The sequence below is a fragment of the Pezoporus flaviventris genome, unplaced genomic scaffold, assembly GCF_033815535.1.
Source record: "Pezoporus flaviventris isolate CSIRO_AGI_PZ_B2104156 unplaced genomic scaffold, CSIRO_AGI_Pfla_v1 ptg000002l, whole genome shotgun sequence".
NCBI lineage: Eukaryota > Metazoa > Chordata > Aves > Psittaciformes > Psittacidae > Pezoporus > Pezoporus flaviventris.
Genome location: NW_026892550.1, coordinates 90384709 through 90405746, shown reverse-complemented (window position 1 = coordinate 90405746; position 21038 = coordinate 90384709). Strand labels below are relative to the sequence as shown.

General features: G+C 39.3%; 1 protein-coding gene across 2 annotated transcripts in view; it reads right to left on the bottom strand.

Moving 5' to 3' along the window:
* RFX4 (regulatory factor X4) overlaps nucleotides 1-21038 on the bottom strand; it is a 93265-nt gene that overhangs the window by 59460 nt on the left and 12767 nt on the right. For both annotated transcript variants that reach the window (XM_061445045.1, XM_061445044.1), the window contains exons 2-4: nucleotides 13519-13605; nucleotides 5850-5910; nucleotides 535-658 (exon numbers count right to left, since the gene is read on the bottom strand). In XM_061445045.1, the coding sequence (XP_061301029.1) occupies nucleotides 535-658; nucleotides 5850-5910; nucleotides 13519-13605 (272 nt within the window). The remainder of the gene's footprint in view (nucleotides 1-534; nucleotides 659-5849; nucleotides 5911-13518; nucleotides 13606-21038) is intronic.

The following is a 21038-nucleotide window of genomic DNA, read 5'->3' as shown; positions in this document are numbered from 1 at the left end:
TTGCAGTGCCATGCAGACATCATTGTATGCTTTCTAGACTTTCACATCTAGAGGCATTGTGCTCCACCGTGTGAATTTGCCAGTGTGAGCTGGTATCATTAATTCTGGGATTCCCATCTCCTGCTTACAAGAATAGCATAGACAGGCTCCAGAGTTCAATTATTGATATTTTACTCTTCTATTTTTAAAAACTATGTATTTGTTAATGCAGTGCAGGTCACAATGCAAATGTGTTTACATTGGCTTGTATTCAACTTCCAAGCTGCCAATATTGTATTCCATTCCAACATCAGCTAGCCTGGAGAATGAAGTCATAAAAAAAAATAGTGTATTCTGAAGCTTAGTCATGATTAGACATTGTCCCAGTCATAAAAATACTTAAAATCTTAGCCTTTCCCCAATAACTTGAATACAGAAGATTCCATTTATATACCTCTATCTCTATTGGTAAATGATGATTTAATTCTTTTCAGTAATCCGAACTCATCTGAACCAGGTGGTAGCTCAAGGCTTCATACTGCTGTTTAGACTCACCTTCCCAAAGCTGGCAGCATTAACAGGTTGCGTGTCATTTTTCTCACAGAAGTCCAAGTAATGCATGTAGAGGGCACTTCGAGGAATGCAAACACCTTCTGCAATCTCATAGTTCTCTTCCAGCCTTGAAAAGCAAATATCAAACAGAGAGAACTGCAAGTATGTTGGATGTCCTGTATGACAAACAGTATACAAAGCTGTACCTTTAAGACCAAGCATTCTGGCTTCTGCTTGTGTACTAAATTTTCCCTGCTTTGTTCCCAAGTGCTCCTTCCAGTTCACTTCTGTAACACTTACTTGCTTGATTTGGTTCATACTTGCTATCAAAAACATAGGCTGGGGGTTCTCAGGCAAGTTGAGATTAGCACAAAGGGATATTGGGTTTTGAACATGCTCCAAAATGACAGTTTTAGGAAAAAATTTTCTCGTGTTCTGTTATACCCTAAAGGCATTCTATAGTAAACAAATGTACGACTACAAAATAACATTCACTGGGGAGAAGCACACTCTAATTCTTTACAGGACAGGTCACCTTTGGTTCATGACACTCTTTTCACTGCTGTCCGGTTGCAAAGTTCCTTACCTTGAGGAAGCAGATGTGGCTAAAGTAAGTTATTTGCAAATACTCAAGATATGATATGCACAAAATTATATTTGTATAATGTTTTCTTGTTATAGCTTATGGATAATGTAAAAAAAAAAAAAGACTATGGTCTGAATACAGTGCTGAATAAAATAATGAAATAACATCCTTCTCTGTCTTGTAGAAATTATTATTCATTTACACACACAAAAAAACAACTATAAGATTTTAAATTATGCATCAGACATATGAATAGGCATATGCTTAATCTTTAAATCTGAAATGATCTCAGTAAGATTTATACCAAGACCAGTATAAAGAGACTAGAAGAAACATTCCTTTGAAATAACATTTTAATGATTGCTGATCTAACAAAGTTCAAGAGGTATTTACGTACATGCTTAACTTTAAACCAATAAACTTAAACCCATCAATCTTGTCATCCATGGTGTCACTTGTATGCATATATAGTTATATATGTGTTTGTTTGCCTTGCTGGCTAGGAGAAGATAGGTGCAACTTCCTCCTTAAACGTATCAGAAAATCATTACATATCTTCAAAGACCTCCAATTTTACAGTAAACAACTGCCTGTCATTTAATAGCTATAGAACACCTTCCAAATATCTAATTTGTCTCCTCCATTGCCTTTTTCAGGACCTACCTACCTTCCATTTCAGTTACCGTGATCATTTGTGACTGCAAACTATTTTAATAAGATATCCGGCTAGATGAATGGAATCAGTTTGTATGGGCAACATCTATTCTTCCTTGGTTTCTACAGAAATATCGTCATGGCATCTTTCCTCAAATTCATAGTGCTTTAACAAAACCTCCTTTCAAAACCAGGAGAGTTCGTTTGTATACTATAGCTGCTAATTGGAATGTCAGCTTCCGTGACCAAGACAGGACAGAAAGAAAAGCAGTTAATTATTTCTGTTCATATCTGATGAATTTTTCTCTTTTTCTCCTCTCTTTCACAGAGAGTCATTAGTGTGACACTGAACAATGATCCATTATACCTGAACTTTTTTTTTTAATGATCAAAAACCCATCTTGCTCCACTTCTTTTATTTTCCTGTCTTTTATTTAACAACTTTATCATATTTTGAATTCAGCTTCATTCTACAGTATTGTAGAAAGATAATGAACTCAATCTTCTACCTAACAAATCGTTACCAGAATATAATATAATAATATATATATAACATTTTAAATGTTATAATAAAGCCATGTGAAATCCAGTAGTCTTCAATGAGACCTTTTGTATCACTACAATATAGCAATAAATCCCCTAATCCTTCTACAGGAATGAACATTTTATCTGTCCCTATTACTGTTTTCCTCTTTATACATTTACATACTTCTGGATTAAATTACATTATTCTATAGCAGAGTCAGACTGGGTTTTAGTTATGGAGGCAACAGAACAACTCTGGTATTAACCATTGCTAATCACAAAGGATTCTAGAACAGATTAGTTTCAAAGCATTAGTAGTTTCTCAGAAATTGGTATAATCTGACAAGAATCCATTATCTAGCAATGCTTTACCTTCCTCTTTTTTACTTCTTTTTATGAATGTTGAAGAAAATAGAATAGTTTTGTTGACTTTAGCTTCACAACACTGTTGTTATGCGGAGCACCTACACTGTAAGCAACTAAACTTCATGGAATTAGGTTGTCCGTGCTTTGAATGATTCTGTGTTTGCAGAAGTAAACACACACACCCCAAATGAGGTGAAATAAAGTTTCACACTTACAATCTGATCAACCAGGCCACTAATGAAATGATCATGAGTGTTTTAGAACCAAGTGTTTAGCAAGGTATTGCTTTGTAAATGCTAATGAGCACAGGAACATGGGGTAAGAACACGATACTAGATACTGTTATTGCCATAATGGCTAAATTTGTGCTCACATAGTTTCCCCAATTATGATGTATTTGGCAGTAATGTGACATTTACCAGGCCTTTCACTTCATTTTCTGTCACAAATGAAACAAAAACATCATTCCTGTTTCCAGGAAAAGGATATTTAGCCAGGCTGAAAGTCATCCAGAGATGCTTTTTGGCATCTTCAGCTACTTCTTCCTTATAAATGAGGACATTTATAGTGTTCAACACACTTTGCCTTTGGAAACGCATAAGCATCTCCGTGGGACTGATGTTGTTGGTTCTTTTCAGCAGGATGTCAGGAAAGGAATAACTAATAAATTGATGGCAATATGAACCCTTTATGTATTTCCCTTACTTCTTGTTTCACTTACCCTACTACTTTCTTCCTCCTCTTTTTGCTTGCTACTGATACTTCCTCTGTTTCTGCTCTCTAACACTCCATTGCCATCATTAGCTGTAAATGATAGTAGCATCAGGCAAAACTGTTAACCATGTAAAGCTAAACCTACAGGAAGTGCTCAGTGCAGCATTTGGACATGTTGAGCACAACCATGGGTTGCTAGCTGCTTCTGTAGTACACATAACCTGATGCCACTGCATCCAGCTTTCCAGATAGAAATTCAGTATCTTCACCCAAAAAAAAGCTAACTACTTTAACAATTTACCATACCTTTTGAGCTTGTAATTTCATTTAATGTATCAAACACAGTTTCTGCAGGAAACACCAATTCAAAGCTGCAGTCATAGGCTGAAAACCATATGGAAGCCACCCGAAAACTGTTCTATGCTATAGCTACTAAACTGGGAAGCTTTTACCCATAGGTCTATTAATAAATGAGCCAATCAGATAATTTAGTTTGCCAGCAGCTAAAGAAATCAAACTTGAAAACTTCTTTGCTTTCTGTTCCTCCATGTAATTTTAGGTGGAAAATGGAATGGAGGAAACTACGGATGCTCCAGAAGACTCAAAGTGGAGAATGTCTGACCTGGCTAAATGTCTAACAAACACAATACACAGGTAGTAAGCCAGTATACTAGCAAGGTGGAAGGGAAAATGATGTAAGCAGCCTTTTCAGAATCAATATTCTAGGATTCTATTGCAAACACTGCTGAATGAGCATTAGCGTGCAGGCTGCATTCCAGCAGGGCTCAATATCCCAGGAGTTTAGGGATTTACTAACCTTTATGACTGAGGAAACTTGAGAGCATTTGGCAAAAGACTGTTTACAGTATTTGCATGCTTTCTGTTGGGGACAGTATCACTGGCATGTTCTAATTAACTCTGATTTCTTGGCTACTACATTATTTGATCTTAACTGACTCTACTGCAAAATAAATACTGTTCTGAATTTGGGACTGGTAAGCCCTGCCTGCTATTTTATTTTAGTTAGATAGTTCTTTGTTATCTTGCTTGAACTGTGTTGAAGTTATGTGTGTGAATAATGGAAAGTAATAAAATAGCTCTATGACATTTCACTATTATTTTAATAATTTTCTGTCTGTAGAGACTCTCTATTCCATTTGCTTAAACTTCTGAAAAACAGCACTTTTGTGATACAAATAGGGACAAGCAAGCAATAGTTCTGAATTAACTGCCTTTATTTATGTTTGTCCATGTCGTTACCTGCACTAGAAGTACCTGCAAGTTTCTTCAAGGCAGAACGCTGAATACTTGCAGCAACCTACTACGTCAATGCACAGGTCTTGGGATTTTTTTAAATCTGAAATTTGACTGATCAACTTTAAAAGGCAGAAAGATGAAATAATCCAGATCTTTTTATGTGTATTTCACAAAATCATAGGATTTCACAGGCAGAGAAAAATGGTAATATTCATTGAATAAATGATTCTTTCCTGTTTGGTCAGTGAGATCTCTCAGGAGACTGACAGAAGCAGAAAAAATAATTTTGCCAACATTTTGTTAAAAACACCCAGATTTTTTGCCAATAATCTTATCTTTTCACCCATAAAACTATGAGAAGTACTTACAGGTGAAATGAAGGCCTTTCTTTAAAAGACTTAAAGCAAGCTAACGAGATGGGTTTTCAGATACGCATGCTCTGAGTCTTCTCTGTAACAGAGCTCTGTTCTGCCAGATACAAGGAACCTCCTGAAAGGTGCTTGATCACTTGCAATATTAAGAAAACTAAACCAGAATTAAAAACCTAAATTAAGGGAAAGTCAACAAAAGTCTAAGTGATAACCTATAGAAAGGGATGTCAGAAGTATAAGTAACATTACAGAACATGCAGCCTAAAATACTGCTGTAAATCACAGGGAGCAGCACTTGTTCATTTTTCATAGCACAGTAACTGGCAAACTTTTCTCTCCCCATCTTCTCTTTCTCTTTTCCCAATTACATTTTTTTTTTCCCCTCACTAAATTTGCAAGGGGATTTTGACAAACAAATCAAACTCTCTCTTGTTGTCTTCTACTTTAAATTACAGAGATCTCATTTCAGTAAAACCCTCAGTAAAGGTGGGCTTCATTGTACTATGTCTTGAGAAAAAGATCTCAGTTCTAGTTTTCTTTTTGTAGGAAATATAACAACGATAACAAACCACAAATCACCAGCTGGCAAGGTGGCAAACAAATACGCCAAACAGAACTTCTAAAGTACATCAGAGGTTTCCTACGTTGAAACAAATCCAGCAAGTGTTAAGTTATCGGTTGAGAAATGCTGTACAGGATACTAATGAGAGCACTAAACACTCACAGTGAAAGTATCTTTAGAATTGACTAAGATGTCCAAGACCTCTATTCTTTTCAGCTGGAAAAATCAGAAGAAAAAAACGCTAACAGGTTTTCTTGTTTTTTTTTTTTTAAAGGCATCTTACCATTGCAGTGTCGCTGGAGTTGAATGTGGTTTTGATGCTCTATTATTTTCTTTTTCCTCATCTGTTAAGAAACAAAAAAATGCTATGTAATTTCAGTGGGAATTGCTCAGACATTTATGAACTGGTAAGGAATCCTCCAATATATAAAAAATATTCTCAAGTGCCAAAGCTTTGTCAAAATATTGGATGAATTATGGAAATGTAAATAACGATATTCCCCAGGCTAGCAAGCTGTAGATGCTGCTTAAGGCAATAAACCTTGCAAACATCACTGATATTAAGAGCAGAGTAGTGTGCAGGAATAAAGACATTGGAAAGGATAAATTCATATGAAGAAAAAAAGCAACTCTTAGACCTCAAGCAGCATGTCAGAACATAAGAACACTTTTACCTGCTTTAAGGCAACAGTAGCCTTGCCCAAGTTTTGTATTAGATAAAGCATTTAATCTAATGGATTTCATCCACTGTTGGGATCATAATATACGATAGGTACTAGAAGTTTATAAATTCACAAAGATTAATTCTAAATGAGACAAACTGAAATTAAAAGCATCCTATAATATACTTCATTACTTTTCAGCTAATTTCTCTAATAGTATTCCTCATTAACTGTTTCCAAAGTAACTCTCTGATTTGCTGACTTTCTGAAAATTTGAATGAAAGATGAATAAAGAAAGATAATTAAATCTCCTAAAATACTGGATTCTTCCTAGTTCACATTAATTCTTTTGAAATAATTTAAAAGTGTTTATAGAATTATTCCTATGAAATTGTGACTTGTGAAACATATAAAGCAATCCTAAGTGAAAGCTGGAGTGAAGCACAAACAACATCTCCAGAACAGTATTCTTTGGAAAACACTGTTGTATCAAACATGGGTTGATATTTAAACTTCGTCCCCAATCAAAGCATTAAGTTTAGAAGGCTTTGATACCTAAGTGATGAGGTAAACCACACTGCAAATCTCATTTCATCATACAATTAAGTTTTAAAAGTTATTTAAGTGAGCCTTTAGGACAGTGAATCTTAAGCAGGGCAGGCCATGTCCTCTGAACATCAGACCCCGCTCGGAGGCCCTTTGTGCAGTCCCAAGAACCGACACACACAAAGAAAACCCCACTTTGGAAAACACCATCTTCAGTCCTCACGCCACAATATTTCTTTCATTACATAGAGGGCATGTCATGCTAACTGAACATCCTTTAGCCAGCCAGGCAGGTCCCCTGAACGTCAGGAAAACCCAGATTTACAGTTACCCGCAGACACTGCTCGCAGCCCCTCTTCTGCATCTGCATGACAATGGGCCTCTAATTATTGGACCGCACACTCCTTCCCTGCCTTTCAGGGGCCCGCTTTTATTCAGCGCATAGGACCAACATACACATTTCAAATCACTTTTAAATTGTGGTTTTCATTTGTTTCTCCCAAACAAGCAGTCGGCATGCAACAAACCTTCGGCACACAGGGCTTTGAATGCTGAGCGGCCGTGGCTGCCGCAGGCTGCTGATGCTCCACAGCAGCCCTTGGCCTCGCCGGCAGCGGGACAAATGCCTTCTCTGTAGCGGGAGGCAGAGCCGTGCGGCACAGATTTAAACCACTGGGTGGATAAAATAGTTGGAGCTGCCTCCTGTCACACCATTTTCTCCTTCTTGCCCTTAACTGATAGTACAGACACCCTAAGAAGAGCTTGCTTGGCTCCAGCCTTTCCTGAAGGGAGCCTTGGGAAGGAGGGCACAGCCATGTTGGCCCTGCTTTGCAGTGGAAAGAGCTTTCTGGATTGAGTTTTACATTTTTACAGGCAGCAGGGCATGAGGGAGCCTGGTTCAGAGGGGCAAGAGCATCTGCTGGGAGGACAAGTGAGACCTGGCATGGAAGGCATCATAGTCACCATGGAGGGGCAACAGGCGGGAGCACTGTCCAGTCCTGGAGTGAAGGTGCAGGAGGGAGGCATTTCCCCTCCTTTAGTAATGAAAATGTTATCTGTCATCCTGTGGCCTCACAAACAGGGTACTGCAGCACCTTTCTACTGACTGGAGGGATTTAGGCTTTTGCTGTTGCAGGGAGGAGGTACAACCACCAGCACTGCTACCTTAGGTACCAGTCTAAGAGGGGGTCCAATCCTCTCTCTGTGTGCCACTGTCTTGTTCTAATTAAGGTTACTGCTTCTCAGGTGAAAGTTATCCCTTTTTTTAATCAGTACTTTTTATGTCAGTGTCAAAGCCTTCCATCCACTGGTTTAAGTTCAGTGTGCAGTTGGTTTCTACCTTGCTGGAAATTGCTGGAAGGATGCAAACTGCAGAGACTGGGAGCCACTGATGTAAATAACCCCTCGTCTAAGGTGAAGACATCTGAAACCTCTGCCTGCAAAACCAAGAGTTACTACTCTCCCCTCCCTGAAATAAAACTTTGTGTTCTTTCTTGATTTAAGGGAACTAGTATTAAAAGGTCTGCTATTAGATGGTTTTCAGGTGTGCTAACTAGACTCAATTTTCCTCTAGATATGTGGCACACTATTAGGCATTGAGCCAATATCTAAATTGTATTAGACTCGATATTAGAGTCTCTACATCCCTTCCATCTCACCGCTAGTTGTTTTTCACTCACATTGAAGAGTAAGCACCTGTGAGCAGGTGCTTTACCTAACCTGCCCTCAGACACACTGTAAGCCAGCCATACTCAGCTCCTCCCACCTAAAGATTTGTTTTAACAACAGAAACAATGATATCATAAACTGCAATTTAAGTGTCCCTCCTCAGGTATGTTTGCTTCCTGGGGATCCTTCAAGACTCTTCAGCACCTTCCACTGTCTCTTAAAACCAAGAACAATGGACTTTGAACTTATTAAAAATTCTTTCAATGCCATTTTCTATTTTCTTTCAATGCCATTGAACAACTGGACTTTCAACAAAACTGTATTTTTCACAGTTAGTGCTTGTCTCCCCCAAAATCAAGTGTCTGTACAATAAAATAGAACATCGTTGTTTTTTGCTAATGGACCAGCTGTCAGCTAAACTGTTTCTCATTTTTGCCAGATGTTGGCTGAGAGAAAACTTTACGTTTTAATTAAATAGATGGAAAGAGTTGCACATGGTATAGGAACGAAGGGGACCTAGAAATACAAACTTTCACTATTGCATATACAAGCACTTTGTTCTGCCTTATACAGTTTAACAATATAATCTCATCAGGTTATTGACTAACAAAGAATAGTAAGTATCCCTGTTCCTTATATTTTGGTTGGTAACAGGGCCCTTAATGACTTCCTTATTGAGCAGAGAATGTTTGACTCATGTCCCAGATGTGTTTGTACATCATGAAAGAGCTATAATGCTGCTTTCTCTTAGTTTTTGACCTGTCATTTTATCAGTCCCCATCAGAAAAATCATGTAGATTAAAATGAACCCACACCTTTTAAAGTTCTTTTAAAATCCAATCTATTTTGTAAAAAAAGGAAATAAAGACACTGAGAAGAAGCCTTGTCAAAGAACAGACCTGACAATTCTTCTGTGATAAACCCAAAACTACTTGATATCACGAGGAAAAATCCTACTCCTGATGCACAGCTGCAGGTGTTCATACATACAGCAGCTGCATAGCACCTCAGGGAGAAACCATTTGCTAGGAGCAGGTCTAATGTGTTGACTGTCAGTAGGATTACCAGCATTCCAAGCAAAGGTATACTCATCCCAAACTGAAAGCAGGTAATAGCTTAGACAGTTGCAAGTACTCAGCACAGAAGAGGCCTCCAAAGATATTAAAAACTGGGATCATCAATTACTACAAAAAGTAGTATTTACTTGGCTTCCAGAGATATCAGAGAACCTTTTTCTTCCCACCTTCCATGGAAATTTCTTTGCTAACAGCTCCATCTTTCTCCTTTCAAAATTCTGTTTCAAAGCCACCACAGTAGAGTTAAGTTTGTACCTTCTGCATGTGTCTGTGGCTTTCCCTGAACTCTCAGTAGTATCTTCTAACTTCTGCTGTCTTATTTTAGGTACAGGTCAAGGGATTTCTTGCATCTTGGATCAAGATGTGGAGACAATAGGAGCGATACTCAGTACATCTACAAGCATGCTGCCTTAAACACAATGAGTGGAGTGAAGACCCTGCATTAGCACACCCTTTTGTAGTTTCCAGTGCTGCCTGCATGTATCTCAAAACTACTAAGAAGCTAACATGTTTATATAGATAAAATCCTTCCCTTGGTTCAGGTAGCTCCACACCTTTCAGAGGAATAGCTTCGTCCTCTGTAACACCTGCAGTCCAGGTTCTGACCAGGTTCTGACTCTCCTCAAAAAGTGACTTGCCCTTAGCTAAAATTAAGTAATAGTTAGAAGCTACCTTGTCTCTTTTTACATGTAGCCATAAATAAAATTCAGGCTTGTTAGCATGTATTCTATGCTTTTAAAATAATGGGATTTTTAAAATCCCTGTCAGGAACATGGGAGCATAATTCTAATTGAGCAGCCCTTTTTTTTTAAAACATTTTTTTCACTGGAAGAGTAAGGGGTTTAGTTCCAAAAAAAAACCAAAAACTAACCAAAAACTCTTGGATAAGTCCCTTTCAGCCAGATTGAACATGGATTTTGAACACTGCTTTTGAAGTACAAAAGGTAATCTAAACCTTTTGTCTCATTGAGGCTGTCTACACATTCACGTTTCTAAACATGTGAGAAAATTTGGACAAGCAACCTTCCCACTTCATCATGTAATGTCATGGCTTCTTCCCCATGGAACTGAAGTTGAAACTTTCATAATCATTGGACTGTATTCTTCCAGACCCCCATTTCAGTCTGGAGAATTTGACAGAATGCGTGGTACACAGAAAATATTGTGAGGGGCTTTTCAGTTATTTAATGTAAGGTTGCATCATTTGTTTTTCCTGTGGATCTTTTGACTAACATGTAGAGTGTTGAAGTGGTGGAATGAAGAACATTTAAAAAACTGGAAAGTGAAATCAAATTTATGTAGAATTTTAATAGTGTAAAAGCTGTGTTTTGGGAAAAGTCATAAAAGATTCCAAGAGAATAAGAACCTCTCCAAGAAGCAGTGGGACCATGGGAATCCACGCTTATGAATCATTGCTTCTTTTCACAATGTAATGTATGTTCAAGAGGCCTGGATGGGAACAGAAGATTGCAGAGGATCCCTGTGGCCTGAAGTATGGTTCAGTAGCATACTTCAGCTGAAGAAAAGGAGAGCAGCAAAACTGTTACTCTTGTCCTAAATCCCCATGAACTCTAAAAGCATGATACCGAATACAAATATGATCAGTTCACAGTGCAAATTCTCATAGTCTTCACTGGATGCAAGGCCAAAAAAGAAGAAACCCAATACCAAACCTACATTTTCTCTGGTAGAGGCCAGCCAACAGCTACTTTATATATTTAGAGGTAAAAAAAAAGTAGTCAAGAGAAAGATGGATGATGCCTTCTTTCAGCTGCAGACGAAAACTGGAGTTCCATTGACAGTAGCAATGTGACCACCATTCTGAAGAATTCAAATAGGGTTACATATATTTTCTCCAAACATTTTGCCTCCTGCTGGAAAGGAGTACATAGTACAATGATTTCTAAGGTGAAAATTCTAGTTTATTCTGGATTTCACAGATTATTGGTCTTTTTACTGCTGGGCAAGTGAGTTATTTTTCTTTCATACTCTTTCTTCTTTCCCTTCTCCATCCCCTACCTCACCACCCAAAACAAGGATGACTTTACAGGTGGATTAATTCTCTTATCTGTACTGCAGAAATGCTGGTATCAGTACAAAGGAAGCATCTGGAAGAATTGGCTATTAAGAGGAAGCTAGATGAAATCAACTCATTTGGGTTTCCATTATATACTGTGACAATGCCTTCTGTGCACAAATTGTGGCATAAATTCATTTATATATTTGTTTTATCAGGTCTAAATGTGCCTCTTCCATTATCATCACTTGCCCCTTAATTCCAGTACCAGCAAACAGAATGAAAAAAACATCCTTGTCAAAAAAAAAAAACAGCCAAAAAACCCCATCCATTGTCTGAAACACCTGCTCTTGATAATGCAAGGGCCCCTTCCTACTCTCCCTAGGTATGTGGAATTTCTCATGCTCACATGTAAACTGAAAGCATATATAATTACCCTTAGTTGTAGCTAGGTTTGCTACAACCTATGTAGAGTAACAGATCTAGAACAGAACATAGAAGACAACATAATTATGACATTGTAATTTTTTTTAATATAGCTAGTGGTACTAAATAATTACCTTGACAACAGTGCCTTGAACTGTAAGTCTAAGGAAAAGCTCACTAAAGTCCATACGGTTGAATCCTAAATTCTGACCCTATTAAGAGTCTGAAGTCACATTCGTCAGAGATTCTTTCTGTTCCTTTCTCAGTGGCATCAGACTGAAACTTGTTTCATAAGTCTCACAAGCTCTTGTAAAATGCAAATTAACAAGTGAATGTTCTTTTTTGTTTGTTTTTCCACTATAATTCACTACAATTTTAGTTTTAAAGAGAAACTGATTTCTAATTCCTTAATTTTTAAAAAGCAAAAATTCAAACCTGTCCAAGTTTTATTGTCTATCTGTAAGGATTCTTGTTCACTGTTCTTAGCCTGGGAGTCATGAATAAAACCCGCGTTTCTAACACCTCCTTTCTCCTTCTGAAGAGAGATTATCTCAGAAGAGATCCCAGGACAAATAAGAGTAGAGTCCCAGTATAGCAAATTCCATGAACCACTAAAATACTGTGCTGCAAGGCATGTGAATTTTGTTGTGAGATCAGAATAAGGTAGTTCTCTTAAAATGAAAAAGGGGCACTCAGCAAAGAAGAAGTTACAAAAAATACATTTTCTAAGCTTAGGTGCTTGAATATCATAAAAAATGTGAGTCTTTCTGAATTAAAGAATTCAGTCTGGATTAATGTCTTGTAACTTGAACTAACATACTAACTGCAGGGAGGAAAACTAACATGGAGAGTATTTTGCTTTGGTCAAATTAAGTAGAATAGAAATTTCATCAGCAGGGAAAACAAAATTATAAACTAAAAATTGTCCTAAAATTTAAAAAAGAAGCAATTAGGTTATTTTAAGGTATTTTGGGGTATTTTTTTAATTACCTGTTATTAGAAACCAAGATCTAAAATTGCTATAACTAGAAGAGATAAAAGTAACTATTTTAAAGTCAACTAGATTTATAGATGTTTCTTCTCGGAGATTAGAAAGGAAGTTATATCATGATTTAATGTTAATTCTTTTAATCCAATTAATTCTTAAAAGAAGGGGTTTAGACATATGATTTTGCACAGTAGTATTGAAAAGCAGCACAACTTTTCCTGTATTTCAACCACACGGTGTTCACTAGTGAAAAGCAAAACAGATGGTTTTACTCATAAGCTAATACTAACAGCATATTTTAGAGGTCATCCAACTTTTACTCAGTGACACACAAATTATTCTGGTTGCTTTAACTAACAGATAACGTTATTTCATTTTCAACAATGCAAAAGAGCAAATATTCCAGGGGAAAAAAAAATAAATTACTGAAATGATTGGATGTGTCAAGTGAGTTGACTCTTCAAACTGCTTAGTATTAAAAATATCTCCAAGATGCAGCAACTTATATAGCAGGAAATTAGCATTTGGACACGTTCACACTCAGTTTAAATGAATGACAAGTTACTTACTTTCGTCGTTCGAAACATTCCCCAGAGAGGTGTGACTGGAATAACGTTTGTTTTCACTTTCATTGAGACATCGTTCAATCCAACTCTCTGTAAAAGAACAAAGATGCTCTTTTTTTTGTGTTTGTCTTTGCATGAAACCAAACAAAGCATCAGTTTTCAACAGATGGTGTTCTGTAGCATTTCTGTTCAAACATGCTCCGTCTGAGGTAATTTGGCAAGAAAATCCTTTCTTGCTTTCAAACTTAGCTGTTGCTTTTTAGTTTCATTTTTTGTTTGTTTGTTTTGAAAGGACAGAGGCTGAAACAGTTCCATGCATGTAGCAGAGCTCCTCAGGATATTCTCTCCCCTCCCCATCACACAATACATTAAAAAAATAATCTCATGTGGGGAACTGAAACACATAAAATACATTAATTTCTTAGTCTGTCAAAGGCTTATGTACTGGAGTATTTCTACTTTTTCTTTCGGAAAAAAAACACTTAACGTGCGCAAAATCAATCATTCATATGAATTTTTGTTACAGCAGAGCTTAAACTGTGCTCTCTGAAGTCCAGTCCTACAGCCCCATTCACACTAGTGTCATCCCAGGCCCTACTGAGATCTTTTCCACACTGCTACAAGTCCAATGTGGCAAGTCAGCAGCTACTGAGCTGCTCAAACCTTTGTCACTCCACAGCATGTACTCAACTACTCCTGTCCTTCTTTCTTTTTTCCCATGTATTCACATCAGCAACATGAGGTACAGCGTTACACTGATTTGATTCTGTAAATGTTCTTTCTGTAAGCTGTAACATACATCCGCTGATGACTTTAGAGGATGCAGCAGGCCCAGTAGAATTTACTGTTACAGGTCTTCAGGGCAAAAGTTGCACCTTCCTATACGTTTCCTTGGACAAAGATTGAAATATGAGTCCTTGAGTTTGCCTGAAGTCCCTGGATATTGCTACAACAGGCTGACTTTCCTCATAAGATTATTTTTCAAGGGCATGCACTTGGGCAGAAATGAACTTACGCTCACAGAGCTTCCTGTGGTCAAAGCAAGGTAAAGAATGGCTAGGTGGGAAGGCTGCAAAGTAACCTCACAAGTTAAGACAGGAAACCATCCCACTGAGTGAAGAGATGCACAAGAAATAAGGGGAAACAGGCCTCACTGTCAGCAAATTGCCAGAGCCAGAAAAACCTTCAAAGACGCGGAAATGGCTTCAAATTCCTTTCCATAAGCCACCCCCCAAAAACATCAGGCTACCTGAATAGCACAGGCAGCAGTCTGCCCAGCCAAAGACCATCACAGCTGCATACTTGAAGGGAAAGCAGAAACCCAGTGTCTTGGGAAAGTTGCTCATCTTGTTTATAGAAGGCAAAAGTTGGTAGGACTTCATTTCAGCACTGGATGCCAATAAATTAATACATGAATAGTCATGGTGAAAAACATCCTGCAAGAAAAAATGCTTCTTAACCCACACAAACTTGTGCATATTCCTCTGTACACACACCCTCCACTGCCACACAAACAAAAGGGCAATGGCATCTGCATAGGACTTCAGAAAGGGTCTGCTAAGAGCCCCTCAGGGTTGATTTCCAGGCCCTGACATGAGACTCCAGGTACCGTTGCTTTGTGTGCTTCTTGTTTTCAGGCAGCACAAGAAAGGTGTGAGGCAGCTCAAGGCTATTCCTTTCCTTCTGCCCGTTTGCCACATATTCGCAGCAGGAAAATGCTTGCAGTCCTGCCTACATCAATACAAGCACGTCCCTATGTGCATCTTCCTCATTCACCGTGAAACTGCCCTGTGCATGAGAAGCCTCCAACCATGCTGCCTCTTCCCTACAGCCTGCTCCTTTGAGGTACTTCTCTGAAAATCAGCAAAAGTAACTCTTGCTGTCAATAGATTTTCTCAGGATATTTCTTCTCCCATCAAATTCAACGCAGCCTTGTAGAAATATCACTTTCGCGTTGCTAAAACTACAACTTAAAACTTGCCAGCGAGGACTGTGCTGTCTAATCAGTTCCTGCTCCATCACCAACCCCCAAGCCTGCAGCAGCATTAACTTTAAGGCTTTCCGTTCTCATGCCTCTCAGCTGCATTGGGTGGGGGGTGTATCACCTCCTTGTCCAAAGGCCAACACAACGGTACAGCTGCTTCATGCCAGATTTCTTTTACTGCCCTAAAACTGACTAATACCATTTCTCCTTTCCCATTTCAACACTGTGAGCTGGGGGACAGGAGCTTGGATCATCACTACAAGGTGAAGAGAAACTTGCTGCTGAGGGCAGCATCAGAAGTGCAAGAAGCCTTGAGAAAGATTATGCTACCTCCTCCTCCTCCTTTCAGTGCACAGCCATGGCTGTATATAATTCCCTTGGCTCTGAGCCCAGCTGCAGGGAGTAAAAGCAAAGGCGGCTGCCATTAGCGCCAAGGCGAGACCGATGCCCAGCTCTGCCCTTTCTTTTCCTCTCGGCACCGAGAGCTGGGAAGCTGGGATGCATCCTCTTCCCTCAGCAGCAGGGAACTGGCAGCAGCCATCTTTAGTCATGTTCCCTGCCTAAGTAGTAGGGAAAAAACTTTTAAGTATCAGTGATACTTAAGTATCACTGATCAGTGACAATTTTCACCATCCTTGTTCACATACTGTCTCTGGTAGCTGCACATACACCCCTTTTTCATCGGTAAAGCAACCAGTTTACACTGCAAGATATAAAGTCTCTGGAGTTAGGCACTGTTACTGTTTAATTATGTATTGCAACTCCTTGGTCCTGAATCACCCTGGTTCAGCTCACTGCAGCCTGAGTCTGGCTTTGTCTTTGTGGCCTTGCATTTAAATAGCTGAGAGAAATTCTTCAAGCCTGAAAAGATACACGACCTGTCTGGCAGCAAAGAATGAAGAAAACCAACTCTTTTGAGCAAAAATGTCAGGGAGTTTATGGCAAATTTGTCAAATGATTTTGCAGATGACAAAATGAAACAAAACCAACTAGCTATTTTGAGGCTGGTTTACCTCATAAACCAAGTGATGTAAGTATTCTAATAAATAACTTTGTTTAATAAGTAGTTATTTTTAACTGTTTGTATATCAAAAAGAAGTTTTTACAAAGCTTTTAACTCCCAATATTAAGAATGCCTTCAAGTATTAAGAGAAAATATAACCACAGTTTTGCTGAAACTTAAAGTACTTCCTTCAGAAGCCTACATATCCCAGATACAATAGCACCTGCCGAAAACAAAACAAAAATGAACAATAAAAAAAAAGAGAAAGAGGCAAACAATTGAAAAAATCAAAACTAGTTCTGTCTTTTAGAAGTTCTTCTAGAGTTAACTCCATTAGATCCTGTCCCAGGGTAACAAACACACTGTGTAGAGCCCTGTGCACGTTGAACGCCCTCATCCTCCTGACGCAAGGGTGTACACCTCGTCTGCTCTGGGGCCTGCCCCGGGAAGTCTAGCTGCAGAGCTGGAGAAAGAGACCCATGGCTAAACCCTGGTGTCTCCAGGCTGAGCTCTCATCACTTGCTCCCAAGGCTGATGACAATCACGCTGTACAGCACTGTTCTAGGCAAGATTTGAGACACGTGGTATGGAGGGTCTGTGTGATTAAAGCCTGAATTATTGCACTTGGACTTTACAAACTTCCCAGAAACAGGATTTCACATCAGGAACAGTCACGGAGTAACGAAGAGTTTAGGTGGTGGCTAAGCAGAAGTGCATATCAGACCTGATAACAATGATGAAACAATCACACAACATGTAGAAAAAATGTATTTCTAGCAGGAAGTGCTTTTGAGAACAAAAGAAAGCATACCCTGTCTCACAAAAGGTGTATTTTTATTCACGGAGTTTTCGGTCTCTCAAACATTTCCTCTCTCTGCTTTCTAGGACTCTTTCCCACCCTGAGCCCCAGCATACTGTACCCCGAGTTGTTCTAGCACTAGCCAAAAGACATCCAGGCAAAATAAATAGATTAATTAATATCTAGCAGTAAAATGTGGTTACTCTGTATTTTACATCTAGTTACTGTGACACAGTAAGGAAACCATCACAACCTTATTAGGAAAGAATGCAAATAAAGTGCAGTTAGTGGTGTTTGGAAGATGCCCCTTTAAATACTACATCACCTATTTAATTTTGCAAAGATCAAAAATGAATTATAATGAAGCACACAACAATATCCCTCAGCATTACAATTTTCACTGTGTAATTTTGTATACCACTGGCTACAAACACTTTTGTGTCTTCTTCAGGATTCCAACATGAAAGAAAAGAGATAGTTATTCAAGTTACAATAATATTTCCAGTGTCAATTTTCTGGCCAAACAACTTATTATGACACACACACACAAAAAAAAAAAAATTGTTCCAAATGAGCTGATGAAAGATGGATTGAAAACAACTACGGAAATAGTTCCTGCCCTCATTTTGCCTCTTCCCTTTTTCATCCTAATCTTGCTAAGACTGACACATCCACTGAACCTCAAGCACGAAAGTATTTTTCTTCCTTAAATGTGCCCACCACACTTCAAGCAACAGGAGATTAAACTGAGCCTTTTTAATAAAAAGTTGTCTCCTTCACCCCCACCAAGCTGCTTCTCTTCACACTAACCACTATATTTTTGATTGTATGATGTTTCAAACACCAAGTTGGGAAGGCAGGTTGGGACTCCCTGAAATAGAGTCAAACACATGAGAGCTGCTCAGGGAAAGGAACTTCCCTGAACTACCTGAAAAGGGAAGCATGAACTTTAGAAACATAAATATAAATCTTTGACCAATTATTTTGACACATTGCACCCATCAGAAGGGTTTGCTCCTGGAAGACACCTCTGAAAGGCTTCTCCCTACAAAGCCTCAGCTGAGGTGGGAGAACACAGTAGAGGCGCCTGCGTACTGCCAGTACATTTAATGAGATAATTACTCCCTCTTGTTTGTATAATGGTTATTGGCTTAGCATGGTTGCAGTCCAGAAAATAAAGCATTCATTGCTCTTACATGTGCGTGGCCATAGCAAGAGCAGTGTGAGAGTCACCTGGGCTCTGCTGTGTGGAGGGGAAGAGGAGGCAAGCCTATCACAACCAATGGTGGCTTCTGCAGCTGCTGTTCCACCAGGAGGGTTAAGAGTTGCTTCAATGTTAGCAAAACCTGTAATCACAGCCTCTTCTGGCCTTTGAGAGCCACTGTGTCCTGCTCGGCACCCAAGCAGGATGGCTAAAGCAGCTAGAGTGGCTGTGCCACACAGCTGGGAAGTGAGCATTCCCAGAGCTGCAGCTCTGTGGGCATGTGTGTGTCGTGAAGGAAGACATAAGAAAGACACCTCAACAGGTGTGAAGGACATGGATCTGCTTGAGTGAGTCCAGAGAAGAGCCATGTAGATGCTCAGAGGGCTTGAGCACCTCTCCTACAAAGGCAGGCTGAGAGAGCTGGGGTTGTTCAGCCTGGAGAAAACTCCAGGTAGACCTTAGAGAAGCTTCCAGTACCTAAAGGAAGCCTACAAGTAACCTGGAGAGGGACTTTTTACAAGAGCATGTAGTGACAGGACAAGGGGGAATGGCTTCAAACTGACAGAGGGGAGATTTAGATTAGATATTGGGAAAAAAAATCTTCACTATGAGAGTGGTGAGACACAGGCACAGGTTTCCCAAAGAAGCTGAACACTGCCAGGGATGGGGCAGCCACAAGGCAAGGGAAGGCAAATCTAGTGGAAGGTGTCCCTGCCCATGTCAGGGAGTTGGAGCTGCACCCAGTTGCATCCACTGCAACCATTTTTCAGGTGCGTTCCAACCCAAACCATTCTATGATTCTATGAAATTAAGAGATTTTACAGGAAGAATAGAACACTGTGGTCACCTAATCTGAGCTGTATTTTGCATTGCCTCATTACACAACAGTAGTACTAGCAGCACTGGTTTTCTCTGGTTATGCCATATCCTCTGATCTGGATGTGGTTGTATCACAGCCCTAGCAGTTGCAGGAAAATCCTTCTCATGTCTTTAGCTCTAGATTGGCTCACATACTCCAAATGCCAAAGCAGTTTATCAACAAGCATGACAATTATTTAGTGTCGGCACATGGACCAGCGTTTCCTCATCACTGAAATAGAGTTATCAATGGAATGAGTAAAAGACGTGCCAGGACCCGAACCACTACCCAAGCCATGTACCAACTTGGATGGTGCAGCTCCAACAGTCGAGCTCCTCATTTTTGTTCATGGATGCTCTTGTAATTTTTTTTCCCCAGTTTCTCAAGGCAGATGTAGAAAAAAAGTAACAACTGTGAGCTAAAGATTATAATATGTAGATAATACAAACACAAAGGGACCATCAAAATTTAGTGGATTTACAAAAGGACTTGTTGGAAAAATCAACTCGGAAGTGATGACAGACTTAATTTTAGTTCCTGTGACAGAGGAGGGATTCTTGTCATGCATACAGAGTCTTAGCACCCCTTTGAGTTATTTGTTCATTGTTCTCTGAGGGAAGAGTTACCCATCTCTTATTGCAGCATCTCTTTGCCAAGTTTCTCTGTACCGAGCTGGCCAGCAATACTGCCTAGCTGCTCATCTGATCTGTTAGGCCACAGGAAAGTGATTGCAAACAGCAGATTTAGCAGGTGAAAGCAGTACCTCAAAAGCTCAGGAGGCTGACTGAAGGTCATGGAACCTCCTGTTACCAGTTTGCTAGCCCATGGTACTGAGCAGATATCATATTTATCATTTTCTTTTCAGTAGAGTTGATGGGATGATTTTTCTATAGCTTTTCTAGGATAACCATCAGTGTCCTGACAGCTTCTTCTGTTACCTGTCTCAAAAGAAATACCGAGGTCTACATGATTCATCAAGCCTTTTCTCTGCAAAGCTTATCTTGCTGAACATAGTCTGAGACATGCTACCACCCAAAACTCCCTCTGTTCATGCTGTGTTGCACAACCGTCATGGACAGAGAACTTCTAGCTGCTACAGCTGTTAAATTCATAACATCTGAACAGTCTGTCTTCTTTGACTATCCCTTAGTGTGCTGCAACCCGATTTCTAACTGCCATATGAATGGAAGTAAAGCAAAAATCATTATCCAGTGCCTCTAATATTTTCTTTGGTGCAAGTGAAAACTACACGTTATAACACTTCAATGTCTTGGATCAATTGGCCATAGCAACTTAGAAGACAAATTGCTAGTTTAAAACAGTCCCTTAAATGCAAAAGAGACTATCCCTTTCTGTCAGGGGTACAATAAGGAGATAAACCTGAAATCTGTCCCTCAAACTATAAAAAGCCTATTCTAGTACCTGCTGCACTTAACGTCTGCTCTGACTAGAAGCAGAATTCATGTTCTGACTCTCTCTTGCACCCTGCAGTGCAGCATTCCTGGTTACAGGCGCATCTCCCACCTCAGAAGTGTAATGCTGCTGGAGTGCTTCAAGGGCTGGTTACAGCAGCACATTCAAAGCTTTTAAAGAACCACACTGCCTGAAAGAAAGAGAACAAAAAATCACCTTACCTCCAAAACCTCAGTCTACAGTAAAACTAAGACCTGAACA